The following is a 22,806-nucleotide window of genomic DNA, read 5'->3' as shown; positions in this document are numbered from 1 at the left end:
ATTAGGCTCGCAACTCCCAGTGATCAAAGATTGAACGCTATAATGTGTATCTTGGTCCAATTCTCATTTCTTGGTGTGCGAATCATCAACTGACTGTTTCCTACGATACTGTTGAAGTTAAATAACAGTCCTTAGCTTCTGCCACAGCTGATAGCCTAATTAACAATGAATGTGTTTTTTTCTTGACACGGTTGTCTCTACCTCCACTTCAGTCACCACGTTCTGTAGCAATATCAATGTTACATATATTGCTTCCATTCTTGTCTTCAATGCTCAAACTAAATACATCAAAAGTGACTGATTTTATTCAAGAAGAAGTCTTAATTGGTGATGTGAAAGTTCCTTGTCCCATCTGTCGGTTCACCAACATCTTTGCTAAAGCATGATCAAATGATCAGTTTCAATGGCTCAAGAGAAAGCAAACCATCTCATAACCAGGGACACTATTCTTGAGGGGTAGTGTTAATGGATTTGTACCAATACTGCAATTGCAATTTTTTCATGGTACACTAGTAATTATACGGTCTTTCCAATCTCTAGAATCCTCCTGGGTACTCTGGAATCTTCCTAGATCAGGTCCTAGAGGTCTATAAACATTGTACATTTCATTTACTATAATCGAACAACACAATTGTCTCCAGTTTCTTACAACATTTACCATCAACAGGCTTCTAATGTTGAGCTTCCAACAAGATGAGGAAACCTCCCAAAACCATCATAAAGAGTCAGCTTGCAGTTTCCAACATTATCTACCCATCTCCTTTGGAACTTGCCAGAACTATAGTGTGATTATGTCAAACATGTATTTTAATTAAGCATGTTTACAACCATATGATAAAACCACATGCAGATAGTAGCAGCACAAGACACAAAGCCAATAGTTTGACAAAGGACCCTTGATTGAGGTGGTAATTTATTTATTTTGGAAATTGTTTAAAAGACATGTACTCTATTGATGAATGCCACCAAATTCTCCTTACCTAAGTTATAACCCTAATCTCCACATAACTTAGTAAAACCAAAATGTCTTAGTTGAGATGATTGGAAGCTACATAGCATTGCTACAAAGACAAACTTCCACATTTATGGGACCATAGTAGTTGGGCTGCAAATAAGAAAAATCATATAGAGAATTATCGCTTGTAAATCAGTACTTTGTAAGTCAGGAATTTTGGTATTTGGCACTGCAATTTGACATATATAAAATGGTTTTCTAGAGCTCGCACTAACGTATCAATAGGAAAAAGCATACCTTTCCACCACCACCATGGGTGGGCTTTATCAGTATAGGATATCCAATCTTCTCAGCTTCTAACTTCAGAAAATCAATGTCTTGTTCACTACCATGATATCCAGGAACAAGAGGTACCCCTGCTGCCCCCATTATCCGTTTCGACGCACTGTAGACACATGGAACATCAAAGAATAAGGCAACTTCCTCTTTCTAGACATGGAATCAGAAATAGCTCATAGTATACAATATGTTAACATGAGAGAACAAAGATTGCACCACAAGGTAAGGACAAACTTAGAAAAAAGGCGGAAAAATTTTGGAAGACAACTAGCGTTCAACAAAAATAAAAATAAACAAACAAAGGAAGGAGAATAAAATCAAAGGTAAAACTGCATCTTAGTACCTCTTATCACCCATATCTCGGATCGCAGATGCTGGAGGCCCAATGAATGTAAGCCCCTCAGCTTCACATAGCTGAGCAAATTCAGCACTTTCTGATAAAAAACCATAGCCTGGGTGGACAGCCTGCATCAGGGGGGAAAAACACTATATACTTCAGTCTTCTGAAGTCCTCAGTCTCTGAGTTACTATTTGGTCCTGATGATCCTACATGGCTAGCCTGAGCTAATTTAACAAGGGTGTAGTTGTAATGTAAGAAATCCAATATTATGCAACTCTTAGAGTTATTTTGGGACCAAAGATCGTTGTTTTAAGTAACAATATTTTAATCAGTCAGTCTTCTATTTACTGGTTTGGAAACATTTTTGGCATCTTACTGAAGGAGCGAAAGTTTATTCATAATTGATATTAAAGCAAATGAAGAATTAAACATGATAATGAAGAGGGAACAAGAAGTCGTTGCCACCTCTAGGCACAAGGTTCTTATTTATAATAGATAAGGGAAGTACATTTGTAGAGTATGTAGTATAGTACATTAATATAGTAGTCCTCAGTCATAGTATACATGGTACCAAGTTTCCCAAAGGGTAGCAATAACACTACTACAACACTAATTCCCAGCAGCATATAAAAATAGATTACTATATTGCCCCCAGGTGTGGGCCAAGGGGGTATGGATTAAAGTCACATCAAAATTTAATGACATGGTCAATTGGGTTCCCCAAACATTATTGATAGAAGTGAGATTCAATGTTGGAAATGGGAAAAGAATTTGCTTTTGGAAAAATCTTTAAGTTGCCTGAAATACTCATTGCATCAAATTTCCCACGCCTTACTCTGTATCCCCTCAAAACACCTTTGAAAGATTCCTTCGAGTTTGTGGGAGATATGATACTATTGTCGCTTCAATTCCAAAGAAACTCAAGGGACCCCAAAATTTTAGTAATCATGGAGCTCCTAGACCTATTGAATTTTGTTTGCTATAAATCCTACGTTGGCTTGGGTGGAAGAATGGGGTACAGGATAATTGCCCCTACTCTGGTGGAGGTGCTCATGTGGGCAAAAATACCAACAAAATCCTCACTAACAACCTCCAAAATCAAAATTGGACCACTACAATATGTGCTTAGAGAAAAAATGATGCAGAATCTTTGAACCACTTATTTATTCATTGTGAGCATGGTGTGCCGCAAAGGCCATTACATAAAGGTAACGGTGGCAATTGTTACACGTTATGGGGTCATAATGATTGTAACAGTCATTATGGAAAAAATGACTTGTAACCACCGTTAAGGGCCTGTTACACCGCCTGTAAAGGTCGTAATAGCCCGATAATGGCCTGTTACAAGGCAAATACAGGTTTTCCGGATTATTTTTTTAACGTTACAGGACAGATACAGGTTTTTGGGGCTTTTTTTTTCAATTAAGAGAGAGAGAGAGAGAGAGAGAGAGAGAGAGAGAGAGAGACTGTATTGGCCGTTATGTGGGTTGTAACAGCCATTACAACCCGTATTGTAAACATAACGGTGGTGGCCGTTATGGCCACCATTACCGTTATGAAATACTTTGATTGTGAGGCAGGTGGTATACATGGAGTAGTTTCTTAAATCTCTTTAAGATCCTGTGGAGTATGTTCAATTTATGGGGAATTTTTGAGGAAAGAAACAAAAGGATTTTCAAAGCATTCCATCCATGGTGTGCACATATATTTGCATGGTTGTGTGGGTCATGACTCTCTGGACCATGGCCCAAGACTCTGTAGACCATGGGGACCATGGGTTGTGACTCTCTTGTTCCTCTTGATCTTTTCTTTTTTTATTTTTACTTTTTTGCCCTTTGTCCCAAGTGCACTTTATGTAATTTGGCATTCACTTAATATAAAATAGAAAGGGTTGGACTTCCAACCCTAACTGTGCATTTCTCTTCCCAAGTGCTTTTTCCTCTCTAACATGGTATCATATAGAAAAAGTTCTTAGGGTTCCTTTCTAATCTTCTCTCCTTGATCTTGTCTTCTTTTTCTTTCATCCTTTATTAATCTTCTCTTCCTTTCTTCTTCTTAGATTTTTTTCTCTCAATTTGAGAGTCGTGGTAGTTTAATCCCTAATTGAATGCGATTGATGAGGGATCTTGTGGCAGTCTTTGGATTTTTTATTTTTTTTTTTGAAATATTTGCTGGACATTCAAATTCTATCACGTTTTCAGGTCATTTTTCTTCCAGTTTTTCCAAAACTAGTTTGCAACAATCAAGGTTTTTTGGGCATTCACAATTGGACTTTCTTTTTGGGTTTTTTCCTTCCAAAATGATAGAGATTTCTTTGTGACAATCAAGATTTATTGGGTATTGAGATTTGTCCAGTGATCGGGTATTTGAGATTTATTTTTTCTCTCAAGATTTATTTGGGTTTGTTGATATTTGGTGATTTCAGCGTAGGATCCCCTTCTCCTCTTTGGTGGTTTGGTTTCTTGGTATTTGGAGCCTTTTAATGAATTTTTGGGTATAGTGTTGAGATTGTTGCGAGCTATGTAAGAGTAATTTGATATTGATCCATGAGAAGCTTTGATACTTAGTATTCTTCTAATTCAACGTCTGAGACAATTGATCCCATCAACTCCAAGATGGAGAGCTTGATTGTTCATTCTAAGAATCCTGAGTTACAGATTATGATTCATAAACTTAAGTCCACCATCTTCAATGGTCCAAAGCTATTGAAATGTTTATTGGAGAAAAACAGTAGTTGAATTATATAGATGGCAGTATATCAAAACTTCTCATGACTAATCATTCCTATGGAGAGTAAAAATCCAACAATTTTTTAGTTATCTCCTAGCTCCTGAATTCTATCGAACCAGATGTTAGTAAATGACTTTTCTATTGTCTACTATGCATGAGATTTAGTTTACCGCTTGTGAGTTGTATGTTGATTAGAATTATATGAGTTGAATTTATAATATTTATTGGGAGATTGATCATTTGAAACAGTGAGAACGATTAGTATCTGATTAGGACACTAAGATGCAAGGTTTGTGATAAGAATTATCTTCCCTGGACGATGTCCAATTTGTTTGTTCTGTGGAAATAAAGCCATATAAAAGAAGTGTTGAGAAGAAAATGATATTTGAATCATTAGCAGGTCTTAATTCAGAATTTGAAACTATTCGAACTTAGATTCTTAATTCGCCTACTTTACCCTCACTGAACAGTGTACATGCTTTGCCTAAAGAGATGAAAAGCGTCGTACAACTATGAGATCAACTGTGGTTGAGAAATCTGCTATTGTAATAAGATTCAGGAATTTTGATAATACTAGTGCTGACCGAGGTAGAACCAGGAAGAAGAGATTGTGAATCATGATGGTGGCTGAGGTCGTGGTCACAGTATTGGCCATGGTCATGGTCAATGTTTGTCAAATGCGATCACGTATGCGCATACTGTGGATCAAATTGCATATGCCATGATGGCATATGCGATCTTGGAAAGTATGCCGTGGCATACTTTTATATGCGCCTAATATGCGATTGCATATGCGAGTATGCGATCACATATTTTCCAATAGCCATAGTGGAAGCAATTTTTTTGTTCCAATTTGGAGAACTTTTGCCTATAAATAGGCATTCATATCCCCTCCATTTTCACTATTCTTCACTCCAAAGCTCTAAATCTCTTACTCTTTATCTCTTACACCTCTTTCTCTCTTACTCTAATCTCTCTACAATTATTTCAAGTATGTTTTTTTTTTTTTTGTATTTTGTAAGTTGTGCTTACTTTTTGTAAATTAAGTTGTAGGTTATAACTTGTAAGTTGTTTCAAGTTATCCATTTATCAGTAAAATTTCTTTGTTCGAAGTTTTTAATAATTAATTCTCTTTTAATGTAGCTTGTTGATTGTTTTGTTAAAATTTATATTATATAATATAAGTAATTAAATATATAACCAAACTATAATGAAATAAGTAAAATAATCCAATCCAATCATGTGTACTAATTAGGCAAGTTTTTCCTTTTTTTTATAATTTTTTCAATTTTTTTCTTTTTTTCAATTTTTTTTTTTTTATTATTATTATATATGCCATGGCATATGCGATTGTGCAATCACGTGCGAATAACATATGCTGATCGCATGTGATCACATATGCGATTTGACAACATTGGTCATGGTATAGATCGTTTGTATACTCATTATGGTTGATATGGACATATTGTTGATTATTGTTGGGTAGATAGACCTCAAGGACAGGCTGTTAATTTTACAACAATGGATGGTAAGGATTCTCAGAATACTATTGGTGAAGCAATACCATTAGCAAATGCACATGTGATTCCACCAGCCGGTGATGTAGTCCATCGCTCAAAAAGTGAGTATGATGCTTTACTAAAGGAAGCCATTTAAAATGAGGCCTCTTCATTCACATCTTTGGCTCAAACGGGTAATACTTTCACAACTTTCACACGGCTTCCACATCAAGCCCTTGGGTAATTGATTCGGGTACAACTATTTTTTGTTCAGTTTACCACCAATCCTCATTTATATTGTGTAAAAATAGCGGATGATACCCTAACATCTAGTGGGGGAAAGAAATTGTTTCCATTTCACCAACATTCTCATTGTCGTCTATTTTATTGGTCCTTAATATTGTTTTTAATCTATTATATATTAGTCAGATTACAAAAGACCTAAACTGTAGTGTGACATTTTTTCTTGATCAATGTATCTTTAAGGATCTAAAGACAAAGCAGTTGCTTGGTAGTGTACATGAGAATGAAATATTACAAATTCTTCATCCAAATTCTTCGAGTTAGTTTTATGGGTGTCATAGAGTTAAAAAGGGAAGAACTTTATATTTGGCATTATCGGTTTGATATTGTTCTAATTTAGTCTTAAAGTCATCGTTGCCTCAATCAATTACGTCTACTAATGTCAAGAGTTTACAATGTGAGGCTTTTTTAAGGCAAACATCATAAGATTGTTTATCCTCCAAATAGAGAGGTCTAATAAAATATTTCCGTTGGTTCATACTGATGTATGGGATCCAATTTCTCATTGCTTCTAATGGCTTCCTTTATTAATGATGGCTTTCAAATGACATAAATTTATTTGATGAAAAATAGTAATGAGGTCGATTCCATTTTCAATAAGTTTCATGTTTGGGTTAAAAATTAATTAATACGACACTCTTCGTACCGATAATGTAAAGGAATATCTTTCTCATATCTTATCTTGAAAAGCTTCGTATCAATTCTCAAACTACTTGTGCATATACCCCACAACATAATGGAATTGTTGGGAAAAAAATTAGGCATCTCCTATAAATTACTCGTGCTCTGCTCATTGGTATGTATGTTCCTAAATCTATTTGGTTGAATGATGTCCTTAGTGTTTATCATTCGATTAATCGTTTGCCTATAAGGTTCTTTTTAGTTAGCCTCATATTCAATATTTTTCTGTGTTCTATCATTCCTGAAATTCCAATACGAGTCTTTAGGCGTGTTTGTTATATTTATGATACTGATTCTCACTGAACTAAATTCGCAAATCAGGCTGTCAAATGTATTTTCTTCAAATAGTCGTCTTCTCAAAAAGGGTAAAAAGTGTTTTGATCTAGTCACTTTTAAAAAAAAACGTTATATCCATCTAGAAATTACTCATCCTCTTCTCATTGGTATGTCTATTCCTAAATCTATTTGGTCGAATGATGTCTTTACTGCTTGTTATTCGATTAATCGTTTAACTATAACGTTCTTTATGGTCAATCTCATATTCAATATTCTTTGATGTTCTATAATATTCCTGAAATTCCATGGCAACCGTTAGGGTGTGTTTGTTGTATTTATGATACTGATCTTCACTGAATTAAATTGTCAAACCAGGCTATCAAATGTATTTTCTTGAGATATTCGTCTTCTCAAAAACGATAAAAGTGTTTTAATCCAATCACTAAAAAATACGTTTTCTCCATGGATGTTAAGTTTTTTTTTTTTTTAAGATGGTCCATATTTTTCAAAAGGGTCAAGGGGAGCACAATTCTAGGAATAATCTGGTGAGTTATTGGTAGGTGTATGTTCTCAAGTACAAACCCGATGGTAGTATTGCTCAGTATAAAGCTCATATGGTTGCTAAAGGGTTTATACACATATGGTGAAAACTATTCTAAAACTTTTGCTTATGTTGCTAAGATGAATTCGGTACAGATAATAACTTCTCTTGCTACTAATCTTAATTGGCCGTTGCACCAATTAGATGTTACGAATGCTTTTTTCAAAGCTAATTTGACTGAGGAGTTTTATATGCTTCTTCCTTCGGAGATTAATTTGGTACGGGTAATAATTTCTCTTCTTGCTAATTTGAATAGGTTGTTGCACCAGTTAGTTATAAGAATGCTTTTTTAAATGGTTTTAAATGGTGATTTGACTGAGGTGATTTATTTGTTTCTTATGAGGGAAAGGAAGGTATGCCATCTTAAGAAGGTTATCATCATCAACTTGAAGCTTCTTATTAATCTCTAATGGAGAATTAATACATTAGACACCAGTCAAGGGCAGATTTTCGTGGAGACAAAACATAGTGTCTTAAAATGAGAGACTTGATTCCAAGAAAATTTTTCAGCGGGTCAAAATCTTTGATGTTAAATACCTTGTTTAGATAGAATTTCAACTCGGAAATTACACTAGCATCATCACCTGTAACAATTATATCATCCAAGTTCACAATGACAATGATAACACCCTGTTGTTGCAATCGCCCCGCATCCCACACGTGCACGCTCTGCACGTGTGTACTGTCAAACAACCATTTACTCCAAAAGCTTAAGCTATCAGAGTGTGGTGTATCAATGTATATCAAAGGAACTTTATCACTTCAACACACCCCCGCACGTGCGGGGTGGGAACTCCACACGGGAACATACTAACAAGGGTGGAAGGACACTCACACCATAAATAGGCCGGGCTTGATTTCCGGGTCCCTAGGCCGGACCTAATTTTCCTGACCCCCCATGGGAGAATAATATATTAGCGAGACATATTTGCTACTCTCGAGATTCAAACATAGGACCTTCCGCTCTGATACCATGTCAAACAACCATTAACTCTAAAAAGCTTAAGCTGTCAGAGTGTGGTGTATCAATGTATATCAAGGGACTTTATCACTTCAACATGTACAAGAAAAAGACCACCTTCCTTTTTTAGCTATCATCACTTTCCATTTTTCTCAAATCTCTAAATTAGGAAATATGCTCTTTCTTTCATATCTTTATTTTTAGGCAGGGAATAATCTTAAATATTTTCTTATCTAAGTATCTTCTTATTTTAGGTACTCTCTTAATTATAGAATGCCTTGTTACTTAAGTCTTTTCCTATTTCAAATCTCTAAATTAGGAAATATGCTCTTCTTATAACGTGCCACCAGTTAGTTATATCTTTTATTACAAATTGTAAGGTTGATTATAAATAGGACCTATGTCCTATGGAAAAACACAAGCTGATTAATATTCTCTTTATGAAATTTTCTTATTCTCTACGGTAGCTGTTGAAGGGGGGAAAGTGATCTTTAGTTCTAGACTAGAGGACTATTGAGCTTGCTCACAGTCTTGCATTTGTGATTTCTGGCATCCGGCTAGAGGATTGTTGGATCTTTTCCACAGTCTCTTTCTTTTCTTATTGATTGCTTTCCCTTTCGGGTTTGCATCAAATTGGTATCAGAGCAAGTTTTGCTCTTGGGAAAATTAGAAGGTAATTTTTTTCCCCATCTCAATCTAACCTTTCACCCTTCCCCTTCATCCATCCGTCATCTTTCCCTTTTCTTTCCTCTTTTTTTCCTATCTCAAAATCATCAAACCCTAACTTTACAAAAAAAAAAAAAAAATTGCTTGCTTGCAAAAGTCCGTTGTCTTATGCGCCACACTAGAAGAGGGATGATTTACAATCCTGATATGGCCACACAACCTCGACAAGAAATTGTCACAACCCTGCAACAAGTAGTTGATTTGATCACAAAACCGATGGATGACCTAGAGGCCCATTCCATAACCAAAATGAATGCGTTAGAAGGACGTATTATTATTCTTGAAAACACAAGCAAGGAAATCAATCCAGACCGCCAAACATCTATAGATGACCCTGATGGAGAATTGGAGTCCGGAAATGTTGACTCAAGGCATCCTGCTCGGAACGGTAATTTCCAAGACGAAGAATATGAGCCTGGCTACGGGGCCCAACAACATCACTATGCGCAACCAAGAGTCAGGGGGATGAACAACCTCCGACGGGATCATCCAATTTATCCCAAAGGAGGGAGGAATATTCATACTTCGGATCCTGCCAAGCATATCAAGATTGATATTCCAGATTACGATGGTAATTTGGATCCCAAAGTGTTCGATGACTAGCTAAAGTTGATGGAGTGATATTTTCGTTGGTACAAAATGGAAGTTGTCAAGTTGTGTTTCGCTACCTTGAAACTTAAAGGTGCAGCTCAAGACTGGTGGTACGCCATCGAAGAAGATCTACAATGGTGTGGCCTTCCTCCCGTAAGCAATTGGGAGGAAATGAAAGCAAGAATGAAGTGAAGGTTCTTGCCGCTAGATTAAGAGACAACCTCTTTTCAAGAGCTCCTCACACTTCGACAAGACAATCTGACCGTGGAGGAATACACGCAGCGTTATTATGACTTAGTCATTCGATGCCGCTTAACAGAAACGGGAAGACAATAAGTGGCACGTTATTGTAATGGGCTACGGTTCAAGATTCAAAGAGAGTTGGTAACTGTTCGGCTCAACAACGTAGACAAGGCGTATCAAATGGCCCGAAAAGTGCAAGACCAGAAGTTGATGACAAGGTGCGGTAACCTTCAAGGTGGGGGTTATGCATCCACTCATTCCACTACTAGTGGCTCCACTTCACGCCCACAACCATTCGTGCCCCGCACTAACTTACCTTGGGATTACAAAATCGGTTAGAACTCCACCCAATATGCTTCCAATCATCTTCCCCGAAACGGTGATACCAAGGGAAAGTCTGTTGCAGTAACGCAAGGCAAGTCGACCAACAATTGCTTTAAGTATGGTAGTTGTGGACATTACGCGACTGAGTGTCCCTCTCGCAATCTCCAATTTTGTGAGACAGAAGACTTCATTGCAGACCAAGTGGAAGATGAACATGCAAATGATCCAGAAGATGATGAGCAAGAACTTGAGAAAGGCCTCAATGGCCTAGATGAAAACAAGTTATCATTGGTGGTCAGAAGGATTCTGACAGCACCAAAGGAGGAGGTCCAAGAAGACTAACAGCAAACGAATATTTTCCATACATGAATATCATGTGGTGGAAAGGCTGTCAAGGTCATTATTGACAGAGGCAACAGCATGAATGTGGTCTTACAAAGCATGGTGGACAAGTTGAAACTGAAACCTCAAACGCATCCCAAGCCATACAAGATTGTGTGGGTGAATGACACGTTCATCCCTGTGACTAAGAGGTGTTTAGTCAACTTCTCTCTGGGTCGTTATGAAGAATCTCTTTGGTGCGACATTATTCCAATGAAGGTCACACATATATTACTGGGGCGCCCATGGATATATGACAGGGATGTGACTCACAAGGGTCGCAAGAACACATACAGCTTTATAAACAAAGGAAAGCCCATTACTCTTAACCCTATGAAAGATGACAAACTTGAAGAGGAAAAGTCGGCTTCCACAATGTTGAGCATGGCCCGATTCATGGAGGAGAGTCGTGAACGTGGAATCACGTATGCTCTTGTAGGATGCAAGATCGATCCAGTTGATAATGTTGTTGTTCAACCACCCGAGATTTTAGACATTTTGTCTCAATTTCAGGATTTGGTCCTTGATGAACTACCAAGTGAGCTTCCACCCATGCACGACATTCAGCATGCTATTGATCTAGTACCTAGAGCGCCATTACCAAATCTTCCAGCATATCGAATGAACCCGACAAAGCATGCAGAGCTTCGTCGATAGGTGGAAGAATTATTAACAAAGGGGTTCATTCGTGATAGTCTTAGCCCGTGTGCTGTGCCAGCAACGAAGGATGGCAGTTGGCAAATGTGCAATGACAGTCGCGCCATCAACAAGATAACAATAAAGTATCATTTTCCCATTCTGTGCCTAGATGACATGCTAGACATGTTGGTAAATGCTACAATTTTTTCAAAGATTGATTTACGAAGCGGGTACCATCAAATAAGAATTTGTCCTAGCGATGAATGGAAAACTGCTTTCAAGACAAAGGATGGATTATATGAATGGCTAGTTATGCCATTCGGCTTGACGAACGCACTTAGCACATTCATGCAGGTGATGACGCAAATTCTACGACCATTCATTGGCAAGTTTGACGTCGTATACTTTGATGACATCCTCATTTATAGCCATTCACAAAAAGATCATCTGGACCAGCTTCGCCAAGTGATGAGAGTACTACGCCATGAGAAACTCTACATCAATTTGAAGAAGTGTACCTTCATGAGTTCTAGCATGGTTTTTCTCGAGTTCATCGTTTCAGCAGAGGGCATAAAGGCTAATTCAAAAAAGATAAGGGCTATTGTTGAATGGTCTGCTCCCGTAAACATTCATGAGGTTCGTAGTTTTCATGGGCTTGCGACATTTTATCGAAGGTTTATTCAGAACTTTAGTTCCATCATGGCGCCAATTACTGAATGTATGAAGTCCAATCCATTTGAGTGGACTAAAGCAGCAACAAAGGCATTTCAAGAAATCAAGCAGAAAATGACAGAGGCTACACTTCATAGACTTCCTGATTTCGAAAAAGTGTTTGAAGTTGCCTGTGACGCATCGCACGTAAGCATAGGAGGTGTTCTTAGCCAGGAAGGACATCCAGTGGCCTTTTTCAGTGAGAAACTCAATGGGGCACAAAAGAAGTATTCTACTTACGATGTGGAGTTTTATGCTATTGTACAAGCTCTGAAGCATTGGCGTCATTACCTCATTCATCGAGAGTTTGTGCTTTATTCTGATCATGAGGCATTACGTTACTTGAATTCTCAGAAGAAGTTGAGAGCTAGGCATGCTAAGTGGAGTGCTTATCTTCAAGAGTTCACCTTCAACCTCAAACATCGCGCCGGTATTGAAAATAAGGTAGCAGATGCCCTCAGCCGAAAATCACACCTTTTGTCTACCTTATCAGTTTCCGTTGTTGGATTTGAAGAACTTAAACGGGACTATGCCACGGATGATGATTTTGGAAAGGTATTTTCAACACTCATTTCTGGTGCAGGTACCAAGTACCCAAGGTATAGCTTGCACAATGGGTACTTATTCTTCTACATGAGATTGTGTCTTCCTAAGAGTTCCTTGCGAGAGCTTGTTTTACGAGAGCTTCATTTAGGGGGCCTAGGTGGTCACTTTGGTATCAATAAAACGACAGCTTTTGTTGAAGATTGTTTTTACTGACCAGGTTTAAAGAAAGACGTTGGGATCGTTGTTCGTCAATGTCGAGCGTGTCAGCTTGGTAAAGGTAGCAAGCGGTCTTTATACGCCATTACCTATGCCAGATGCTCCATGGGAAGACATCAGTATGGATTTTGTCTTGGGATTGCCTAAGACTCAACGTGGCTATAACTCTATTTATGTTGTCTTTGACATGTTTTCAAATATGGCTCAATTTATCCCTTGTAAGAAGACATCGGATGTCATGCACATCGCCAATGTTTTCTTTAAACAGGTGGTTCTTCTACATGGTGTTCCCAAAACCATTGTATCCAATCGTGATGTCAAGTTTATGAGCTACTTCTGGCGCACCTTATGGTCTAAGATGGGAACTAAGTTGAAATTCTCAAGTGCATATCATCCGCAAACAGATGGGCAAACTGAAGTCGTAAACCGTAGCCTTGGGAATCTACTTCGATGTTTGGTTGGTGATCATATAAGTTCATGGGACATTGTGTTACCACAAGCTAAGTTCGCTTATAATAGTTCTATGAACCGCACTACGGGACTCTCTCCTTTCGAAATTGCGACCGGAATGCAACCACGACAACCTATCGATTTAGTCTCACTTCCTAGTATGACTCGATCGAGCCAGGACGTTGAAGCTTTTGCACAACATGTTAAGGAGATACATGAAGAAGTTAGGCGAAAGATCACCCTTAGTAATGAAAATTACAAGGGATATGCAGATATTCAGCGACGTTTTGCACAATTCCAAGAAAGAGATAGAGTCATGGAGCGACTTAAGCCTAAGTGGTTTCCAACAGGCTCTTATACAAAGCTCCACTCCAGAAAGGCAGGTCCTTACCACATTTTGAAGAAGCTAGGTGATAATGCATACATAATCAAGTTGCCACCTGAAATGAAGACCAGCCCCATTTTTAATGTGGAAGACCTTACAATTTATCTTGGACTTCATACAAACGAGAGCACAGAAGAACAGGCTATCCAGATACCTGAGGTACCACGCCAGCTCGAAGAAATCATTGAGGACGTGTTGGATGATCAGATAATTTTCACACGCCAAGGGGGGGTATCGGAAGTTTCTTGTCGAATGGAAGGGTTGAGCAACGTTCAACAGCACATGGATTTCAGCAGAGAATTTCAGGCGCATCAACCTAGAACTCTATGAAGAGTGCATTGCCATTAACTCGACGAAGCCGAGTTTTTTCAAGCTGGGGGGAATTGATGCAGTCGTCCCACATCCCACACGTGCATGCTTTGCACGTGTTCAAGAAAGGGACCACGTTCCTTTTTTACCTATCATCACTTTCCATTTTTCTCAAATCTCTAAATTAGGAAATACGCTCTTTCTTTCATATCTTTATTTTTAGGCAGGGAATAATCTTAAATATTTTCTTATCTAAGTATCTTCTTATTTTAGGTACTTTTTTAATTATAGAATGCTTTGTTACTTAAGTGCTTTCCTATTTCATAGATTTTTAGATTTTATATCTTTTATTACAGATTGTAAGGTTGATTATAAATAGGACCTATGTCCTATGGAATAACACAAGCTAATTAATATTCTCTTTATGAAATTTTCTTATTCTCTACGATAGCTGTTGAAGGGGGGGAAAGTGATCTCTAGTTCTAGACTAGAGGACTGTTGAGCTTGCTCACAGTCTTGCATTTGTGATCTCTAGCATCCGGCTAGAGGATTGTTGGATCTTTTCCACAGTCTCTTTCTTTTCTTATAGATTTATTTGCTTTCCCTTTCGGGTTTGCATCACCTGTACATGGCACTTAACAAACACAGAGTGATATGAGTGAACATGAGTCAATTCGGACACAGTGGGACCCGAACAGAGTCACCAAGCTTTTAAACCATGAATCAGGTATGTCGAAGTATCCTATCTCTGCCAAATTATCTCAACATATCCACAATATTGGAAGGATCTTTAAATAGGTACATGCATAAAGAAATCAGCAATAATATTCTCATCAACGATAAAGACACAAATAGTAGTCATGAGTCATGATTTTAACTAAGATGGGTTTCTACCTAAAGGATGGTTCAAATCTTTAACTGGACATATTTCAAAGAGATGATCCTGACCCTCTGCTTATGATCTGCGATGAATCCTATCTCACCTGGGCACCAGTTCGAATAGCGGCCTGAATGATGGCAGACGCACTGAGATAGCTGGATCGAGCAGGAGGTGGGCCAATGCGAACAGCTTCATCAGCAGATTTAACATGGAGGCTGTGTTGGTCGGCGTCACTGTAGACAGCAACGGTTCGAATGCCTAGCCTCTTTGAAGTTCTCATGATCCGGCAAGCAATCTCTCCTCTGTTAGCGATCAGGATCTTCTCTATACTCCTTTCCTTCTTCGTTGATGAAAAGGGTTTTATTTGAAAGAGGAGATGATTCTGCCCAAATACTTTCATAGGGATTTTTCGACGAATCATGGACGCCCTTAACGACATCCTCTCTCTCTCTCTCTCCCTCCGTAATCTGAAGCCACTCTGGGATTTAAACCATGTGGAGTGATATGATACTCCGGCTGCCTATGACGCTTGATACGCAGGCACTCAAAAATTTACACATGGAATATATTAACTCAAAGAAACCGACTAGATTGTGCAAACCAATGTCTCCAAATCGGACTTCCATGATCAGATTGGTTGAACTAACCTCTGATTCGTAGACGCTTACTGTGAAAATAAGACCGTTGAATTTTTTTTCATTTTCAACCGTCCATTGATGTCCACCAATCCTATGTTTAGATAATCTAATAAGCTTAATTATTTTACCATAATTTGGGCAGTTCAATCTTAGTAAATGAACACCACGTTTTCAATTTTTAAGTACTTAAATTTCTCAGTGGATGCGTATCATCCATCACACTCCGGCAAAGAATCAAAGTTTTATCTCTTTAAACCATAAGGATAAAAATTTGATACTCTGGCAGTTTGGTGGATGATACGCATGAAATTCAGTAAAATTAAGCTTTTCAAATTATTTTTGGTAGTTTAGATATATCATTTGACAAAAATTAGGCTCATTCGACCATTCGACTATCAGATTGATCTTGTAGGACAGTTACAAATGAAAAATATATAACGGTCCTGGTTCTACAAACAAGTGTCATAGAATCAGATGTTAGACTTGTTCAAACAATCTGATTTTCTGGTTGTGATTCGGCTGCAGTGTATCAGGTGCATAATATCTGAGTCCCTGCGTATCAACCGTCACACAGATCGATACTATCGTATAACTCGCGAGACCGTCACTGGATATAGAGATGACAATGCCACGTGAGACTTGCGGCTGCTGTGGGAAATGCTATTTTGACCCTCTCTATTAGAGGAATGCTTCTGTACAGATAGGTGCATACGTGGCAAGAATATTTCGAAACTGTGAACGTTGATATGGTAGGCCATGGGTGCTGACGGTGACCACTTTGGATAGACGCGGTGACCACTTTGGATAGACATGGACCCCTCCCCTCGTATAAAGGACCATTTTGAGTCTGGATCGTCTGTTATCCCGTAAACACGGATTCTCTGATTGCCTAATCCTCATTGGTCCAAATAAAAAAAAAACTTCCGACTCCAACCCATTAAAAAAAAAAAAATCAGAAAAAGAAAACGGGAAGAAAAAAGCGGTGATTGGGATTAATACACATGGAGAACCACGGATTGCCAAATTCTATTATTATCAGGTTACTCTTTTAACCCTAACTCCCTTCTCTCTCATTTCCTTTCGTCTTCTTATTATTTTTACAAGAAAACGAAGAAGATGTTATTAGAGAGAGAATCATATTAGACACGCTTTTCTCCTCATCTGCTGTGTTCTTCCTGCATTCCTCAAAATATTGCCTGGGGACGCTAATTACAATGACTTCTTTTCTTTCAAAAAAAAAATTAATTAATTAATTTTGAACTTCTCTCCTTGAGAGGCCCAAATCCATAATAGAAATTTGAGAAGTCTCAATACACGTCGAAGAGATGAAGATAGAAAAGACCAAATCTCATTCCCAAGCAAATGGTCTCCTTCTCTTCTTTAGCACACGAAACAACTATTAGGGATCATTTGGATGCCCGTAAATGGGCACTCTTGCTTTTGGATGGCTTTTTTTGCCCATAAATCATTTTACAGACTGTAAATGATTTACAGCATTTACAAGCAAAAAGTTTGGATTTCATTTACAGGCTCAATTGGTTCTCCATTAACATGACTTCAAATTTTTTATAGGCTATCCAAACACACAATCATTTACCCGTAAATCATTTACTACTTAAAGCCAAACAAAACAGGCACCTGTAAATCATTTGCAACTTAAACCATGCCGCAAAGGAAGGAAGTCTCCTCTTAAGATGTTCACATTTTATCTCGAGGGTGGTGATGATACAAAAAAGAAAGAAGTGGTCCGATGCCTCTGAAGGTGCTAAATTTTCCTATTTTTTGTCGATGGTGTATTGTGAGACCCATATCCTAGCCCATACCATTCTGTATGCCTCCGCGGTCCTCCCGGTCGGAGTCCGGCGACCCGCGATCTGTTATCAGCGTTTGCGCGCAATCCTGAGTCGTGTCCCGTATATCAAAGTCGGCTCGACTCGCGACCGTGCTGTCGCTGTGGTTCCGACGCTACATCTCGCACGTTGAGGCGATACCCGAGCCAGGAATGTGGGCCCGCGTTCAGTTCGAAGAAAACGCCGCGTGTTGCAAATACCGAGGAAATCTCTACGACACATCATATCAAATGTCAAGTACAACCATTCCATCCCCAAGTACAACAACTAGAGCTGGGCATCGGTCCGGGTTAGACTGGATTGGGCCAAACCTGATCAGATTCGAAATTTTAATAGGCTGACCCGAAATTGATCCGATCCGAGACCGAGTCCAGGTCGCCTGACTCGGACAGATCCGATGCCACATTGACTTGACTCGATCCGAGTCTGACTCGGTCAGGGAAACCAAGTCGGATCGGGTTGGGCACTATTCGAACCATTTGATATGGTGTGGTCCACTTCAGTTTTTAATGTATCATAATTTTTTGTTCAACGCTTAAAATGATATGTCAAAATGGATGAACGGCTTAGATAACATATATACATCAAGGTGGGCCCCACATGATCTCATTTGAGCCATTCGTACAACTCGGAGATCGAGGCGCATCTCCCATAGCATTTGCACGACATGTATGTGCCCTTACATGCCGCCTACCAGGTGCCTGCTGCCTGTGTTGTCCCATCGGGCAGGCTACTGAAGTAACGCCACCAAGTTCTATAGGCCCCACTACGCTATATGTGTTATATCCACACCGTCCCTCAATTTTGAGATATCATTTTAGGGCATGAGCCAAATAATGATGTAGATAAAAATTTGTAGTGGACCACATCACAGAAAAAAGTGAGGAGAGTGATCCCCACCGTTAAAACTATCCTAAGGCCCACCGTAATGTTTATTTGAAATCCAACCTGTTCAAAAGTTGAAAAATACAGAAATAAGGGAAAACACAAATATCAGGTTAATCTAAAACTTTTATAGCCCTTAAAAGTTTTTAATGATAGGCGTCACTGTCCATAGAGCTTTCTATGCTGGTGTCCACTGGAGCTTTGGATTTAATTCATTCTTTGGATATTGCCCTGAAATGATCTCTCCAAACGGATGAAAGGTTGGATACAAAACATACATCATGGTGGGGCCCAAGGAACTTGGTTAAGTCACTTTAATAAATACTCTTGCAACCTACTGTGTTGACGTGCAAAGCACGTAATACAGAATACAGCTGTTGCGGCCTGTTGACGTGTCGTGCAAGTAACTCATACTCACAGGCGAGTGAACTCTATTGGGGCCCACCGTGAATGCATGTGGTGTAACCACGCCGTTCATTCATTTTTTCAGATTATTTTAGCTGTTGAACCCAAAATTGATGAATATCCAAAGCTCAAGTGGACCACACCATAGGAAAAAGTAAAAGTATTGATTTTCACTCCGGATCTGGCCGGATCGGATCGATCCGGATCCATTGAGATCGGAACGGTCCAGATTGACCATTACCCGATCTCGATTTGAAAACTAGTCGGATCTAAATGATCCTACCCGATCCTCACCGATCCAAGCAGTCGATTCGGTTCAGAACGGGTCGGATTGGATCTGAATGGGTCAGATCCACCGGATCGAGTCAAAAATGCCCACCTCTAATAACCCCCCACCCCAAAGTCAACTCTCTCTCCCTTACACAAGTACATCCATCCATCACTCACATCTCTGTCCCATCACTTCTCTCCCATCATCTCTCTCTCTCCATTCTCCCAGGCAACCCCACCATGAGAGACGTCCAAGCTATCTCCAAGAGAGGAGAGCTTGGTGTGGCCCACCTCCCTATCTCCCATCTCCGCCGTCCAATCACCATCATCCTCCATCTAATAGGTAGCCGAGGAGCTTAGCTTGCCATTGATCCAGGAAGAAGCAAGAAACGTGGGTGATCGACCGTTGGATTTCATTTTGTTTAAGGACCACTTGTTATGGGACCCATCATGGTGTATGCATTGTATAGGGAGGGCCGAGAGTGGTAGGGTCCCTCCCCTTCTCACCGATCTCTCTCTCTCTTTTTCTCTCTTTTGATATGTGTGGCCCACCCTGATGCACCCCATCATTATGTATGTATTCAATCCATGCAATCCATACATGGGGCCACCTCGATGTGTGTGGCCGGCAGGCCACGTGTACATGGACCCCCACATTAGCACAGGTGTTGTATTCACACCGTCCAACAGCTGAGGCTGCTGGACTGCAGGAAGGAAAATACAAATATTAGTTTGGTCCTAAGATAGTGGGCCACCTGTGTGGGTCCCACCTTGATGCATCTGCCATACATGTGGACCCCACCATGGCAGCGTGTGGGGCCCACCATGATATGCGTGTACATCCAGCCGTCCGTCCAGGCCTGGACAGGGATGCTGGATGCCGTGATTTCAAAAAATAAATATAATATAAAAATAAAAAGAATCAATACATGTTATATCATATAATATATTAATGCATATACTTATGCCTGTATAACTGGTGCATGGCGTCATCAAGCTTTGAGGGTCCCACCATGGGACCTGTTTCATCCCACCGTCCATCTAGACGGTGAAGATCGTTCATCTGGTGTGAGGCCACCATGATGTATGGTTTTAACCCACGTCGTTTGTCCAACTGGGACCCACCGTATATGTGTTATATCCAAATCGTCCCTCCATTTTATATCCAAACCGTCCATCTTTTGGTGATCCACACCATCCGTCCACCTGGGCGAGGGCCCACATGTGGCGTTTGTTTTATCAAAGTCGTCCATATATGTGGACCCCACCAACGAGTGTTGTTGGAGTGCACCATGATCGTCCGTCAATGGACGTCCAACCTCCTGGACGTTGGTTGTCTTTATATATATATAAAATAATGTAATATATATATATACTATATTATATCTCTGGTGGGCCACACGTGTGGACCCACCTAACATGTCTTTCATCCAAGCCATCCACTGTCCGTGGACAGTGGAGTCCATCTACATGTGAAATCCACACCGTCTGAGTAGATTAGCTGGAGTACCTCTTACCAGCTTGTAGCCGCTAAAGGGACATCAGTAGCTGTGGGTCCCACATGAAGTATGTGAAGGTACATCCACACCGTCCAGCTCTTTTAACGGAGGGACCTACCGTGATGTAGGTGTTTATTCCCAACCATCCATCATCGGGACGCTGATGTGAACCCCATTTATACATGTGTTTCATCCGCCGTCCAAAATATTCTGAACAGTGGGAATCCACATTAGATGTATGTGCATGATGTCCATCATGTGAAGCCTAGTGTGATGTATGTATTTTATTCCTATCGTCCAACTAATGGACATGGGACCCACTAGATGTACAGCTGATGTACTGTCATCAGCAAGCTCTGTGGGTCCCACCAGATGTATAGTTGCTGTATGACATCAGCGAGTTCTGTGGGGCCCCTGATGTATTTATTGTATCCACATCGTCCATCCCCGGACGTGGTTGTGGACCCCACCTTTGATGTGCATGTTTCGTCCGTCCGTCCATCTGATGGTGGGACACCACCTTAATGTATGTGTTACAACCGCACCATCCATCTGTTTCTGGACGGGTGGGGCCCACCTTAATGATGAGTAGTACTCGTACCGTCTACATAGGACGTGGGCCCCATGTAATGAGCGTGTTGTATTTACTTCATCCATCTATGCTAGGCAGTTTGGATGGTGTTGTGCTGCCCCACCGCGATGTATTTGTTCATCCACACCGTCCAGATAATCTGGACGATGCTGGAAGTGTTTGGACGGTGATGAGGACTCCATCATGATGTATGTATTTTATGTCCACGTCGTCCTTCTGCCAGTCCCACCTTGATGGATGAGATCCATGTATTGCAGCCTATTGTGATATATGCGAGGCCTATATGACCGGGCCCGATGTGATGTAATCATGGCCCATGTGCCAAGGCCCACTGTGATGAGTATTTAGCCTATGAGTGAGACCCATAGTGATGTGTATTAAGTCCTTGTATGAGGTCATGGGCCTATGATATGTTTGGCTTTATGTGAGTCACTCCTTGGGAGCAATGATGGTCAAATGTCCACATTGATGGGCGATGATAGTTGAATGTCCACATCGTGACCTTCCCTTAGGCCTTATTAGGCCCATTCTCACCGATTGTCAAGGTCGATTATTGAGGCCGATTCTGATTCTGATTGTCGAGGTCGATTCTGATTATATAGGCCGATTCCGATTTCGATTATCGAGGCCAATTTCAATTGTCGAGGCCGATTCTGATTATCGAGGCCGATTTCGATTATCGATACCGATTTCGATTGTCGAGGCTGATTATTGAGGCCGATTCCGATTTGTCGAGGCCAATTTCGATTGTTGAGGCCGATTCTGATTGTTGAGGCTGATTTCAATTTTTTGAGACCATTTTCGATTGATAGGTCAATTCCGATTATCGAGGCCGATTCCGATTATCGAGGCTGATTGTATAGGCCGATTTCGATTGTCGAGGCCACGTATCGAGGCCGATTCCGATTTGTCGAGGCCGATTGTATAAGCTGATTCTGATTATTGAGGCCGATTTCGATTGCCAAGGCCGATTGTCGAGACCTATATGATGTATATACGACTCGTAGTTGAGGCCTATTGTGATGTGTATTCGGCCTCAGTAATGTATATGCAGCCCGTATTTAAGGTCTAATGTGATGAATATGAGGTCTATGTGATGGGGCCGATTGTGATGTATTTAAGGCCCATGGGCAAGGCCTATTGTGATGTATTCATGGCCCATGGGCAAGGCCCATTGTGATATGTATTAAGCCCATGATGCATGGCTCATTTGATGTATTCAAGACCCATGTGTAGGGCCCACATGTCATGTATTTGAGGCCCATGAGCAGGGCCCACCCATTGTGTATATGTGGCCCTTGAGTAAGGCCCATTGTGTTGTATATTAGGCCTTTATGAGAGGCTATGGGCCTATTATATGTTTGGCTTTATGTGAGACATTCCTTGGGGGCAATGTTGGTTAAATGTACACATTGTCGAGGCCGATTGTTGATACCAATTATGAGTATGTGACAGCATAACATCATGATACATGCCTATATGCATCATTTGCATGTTTATTGTGAGATGTGATTGACGCTTGCATATGCCATAGTACAGATGGTTTATGAGACTCCTTGATAAATGGAGTTATCCCACATG

The 22,806-nt window shown here is 40.0% G+C and overlaps 1 protein-coding gene across 8 annotated transcripts in view; it reads right to left on the bottom strand.

Moving 5' to 3' along the window:
* Nucleotides 1-15,549, bottom strand: part of LOC131221274 (methylcrotonoyl-CoA carboxylase subunit alpha, mitochondrial) — a 111,677-nt gene extending 96,128 nt beyond the window's left edge. For 5 of the 8 annotated variants that reach the window (XM_058216474.1, XM_058216475.1, XM_058216478.1 and 2 more), the window contains exons 1-3: nt 15,190-15,549; nt 1,638-1,759; nt 1,253-1,400 (exon numbers count right to left, since the gene is read on the bottom strand). In XM_058216474.1, coding sequence (XP_058072457.1) covers nt 1,253-1,400; nt 1,638-1,759; nt 15,190-15,525 — 606 coding nt within the window. In that variant the 5' untranslated portion in view covers nt 15,526-15,549. Of the gene's footprint in view, nt 1-1,252; nt 1,401-1,637; nt 1,760-15,100 lie in introns of all 8 variants that reach the window. The other 3 variants (XM_058216480.1, XM_058216479.1, XM_058216481.1) reach the window with 3 other exon arrangements.
* Between the last annotated feature and the right edge of the window lie 7,257 nt (nt 15,550-22,806).

The sequence above is a fragment of the Magnolia sinica genome, chromosome 12 (genome assembly GCF_029962835.1).
Source record: "Magnolia sinica isolate HGM2019 chromosome 12, MsV1, whole genome shotgun sequence".
Lineage (NCBI taxonomy): Eukaryota > Viridiplantae > Streptophyta > Magnoliopsida > Magnoliales > Magnoliaceae > Magnolia > Magnolia sinica.
This window is presented reverse-complemented; position numbering and strand designations above follow the sequence as displayed.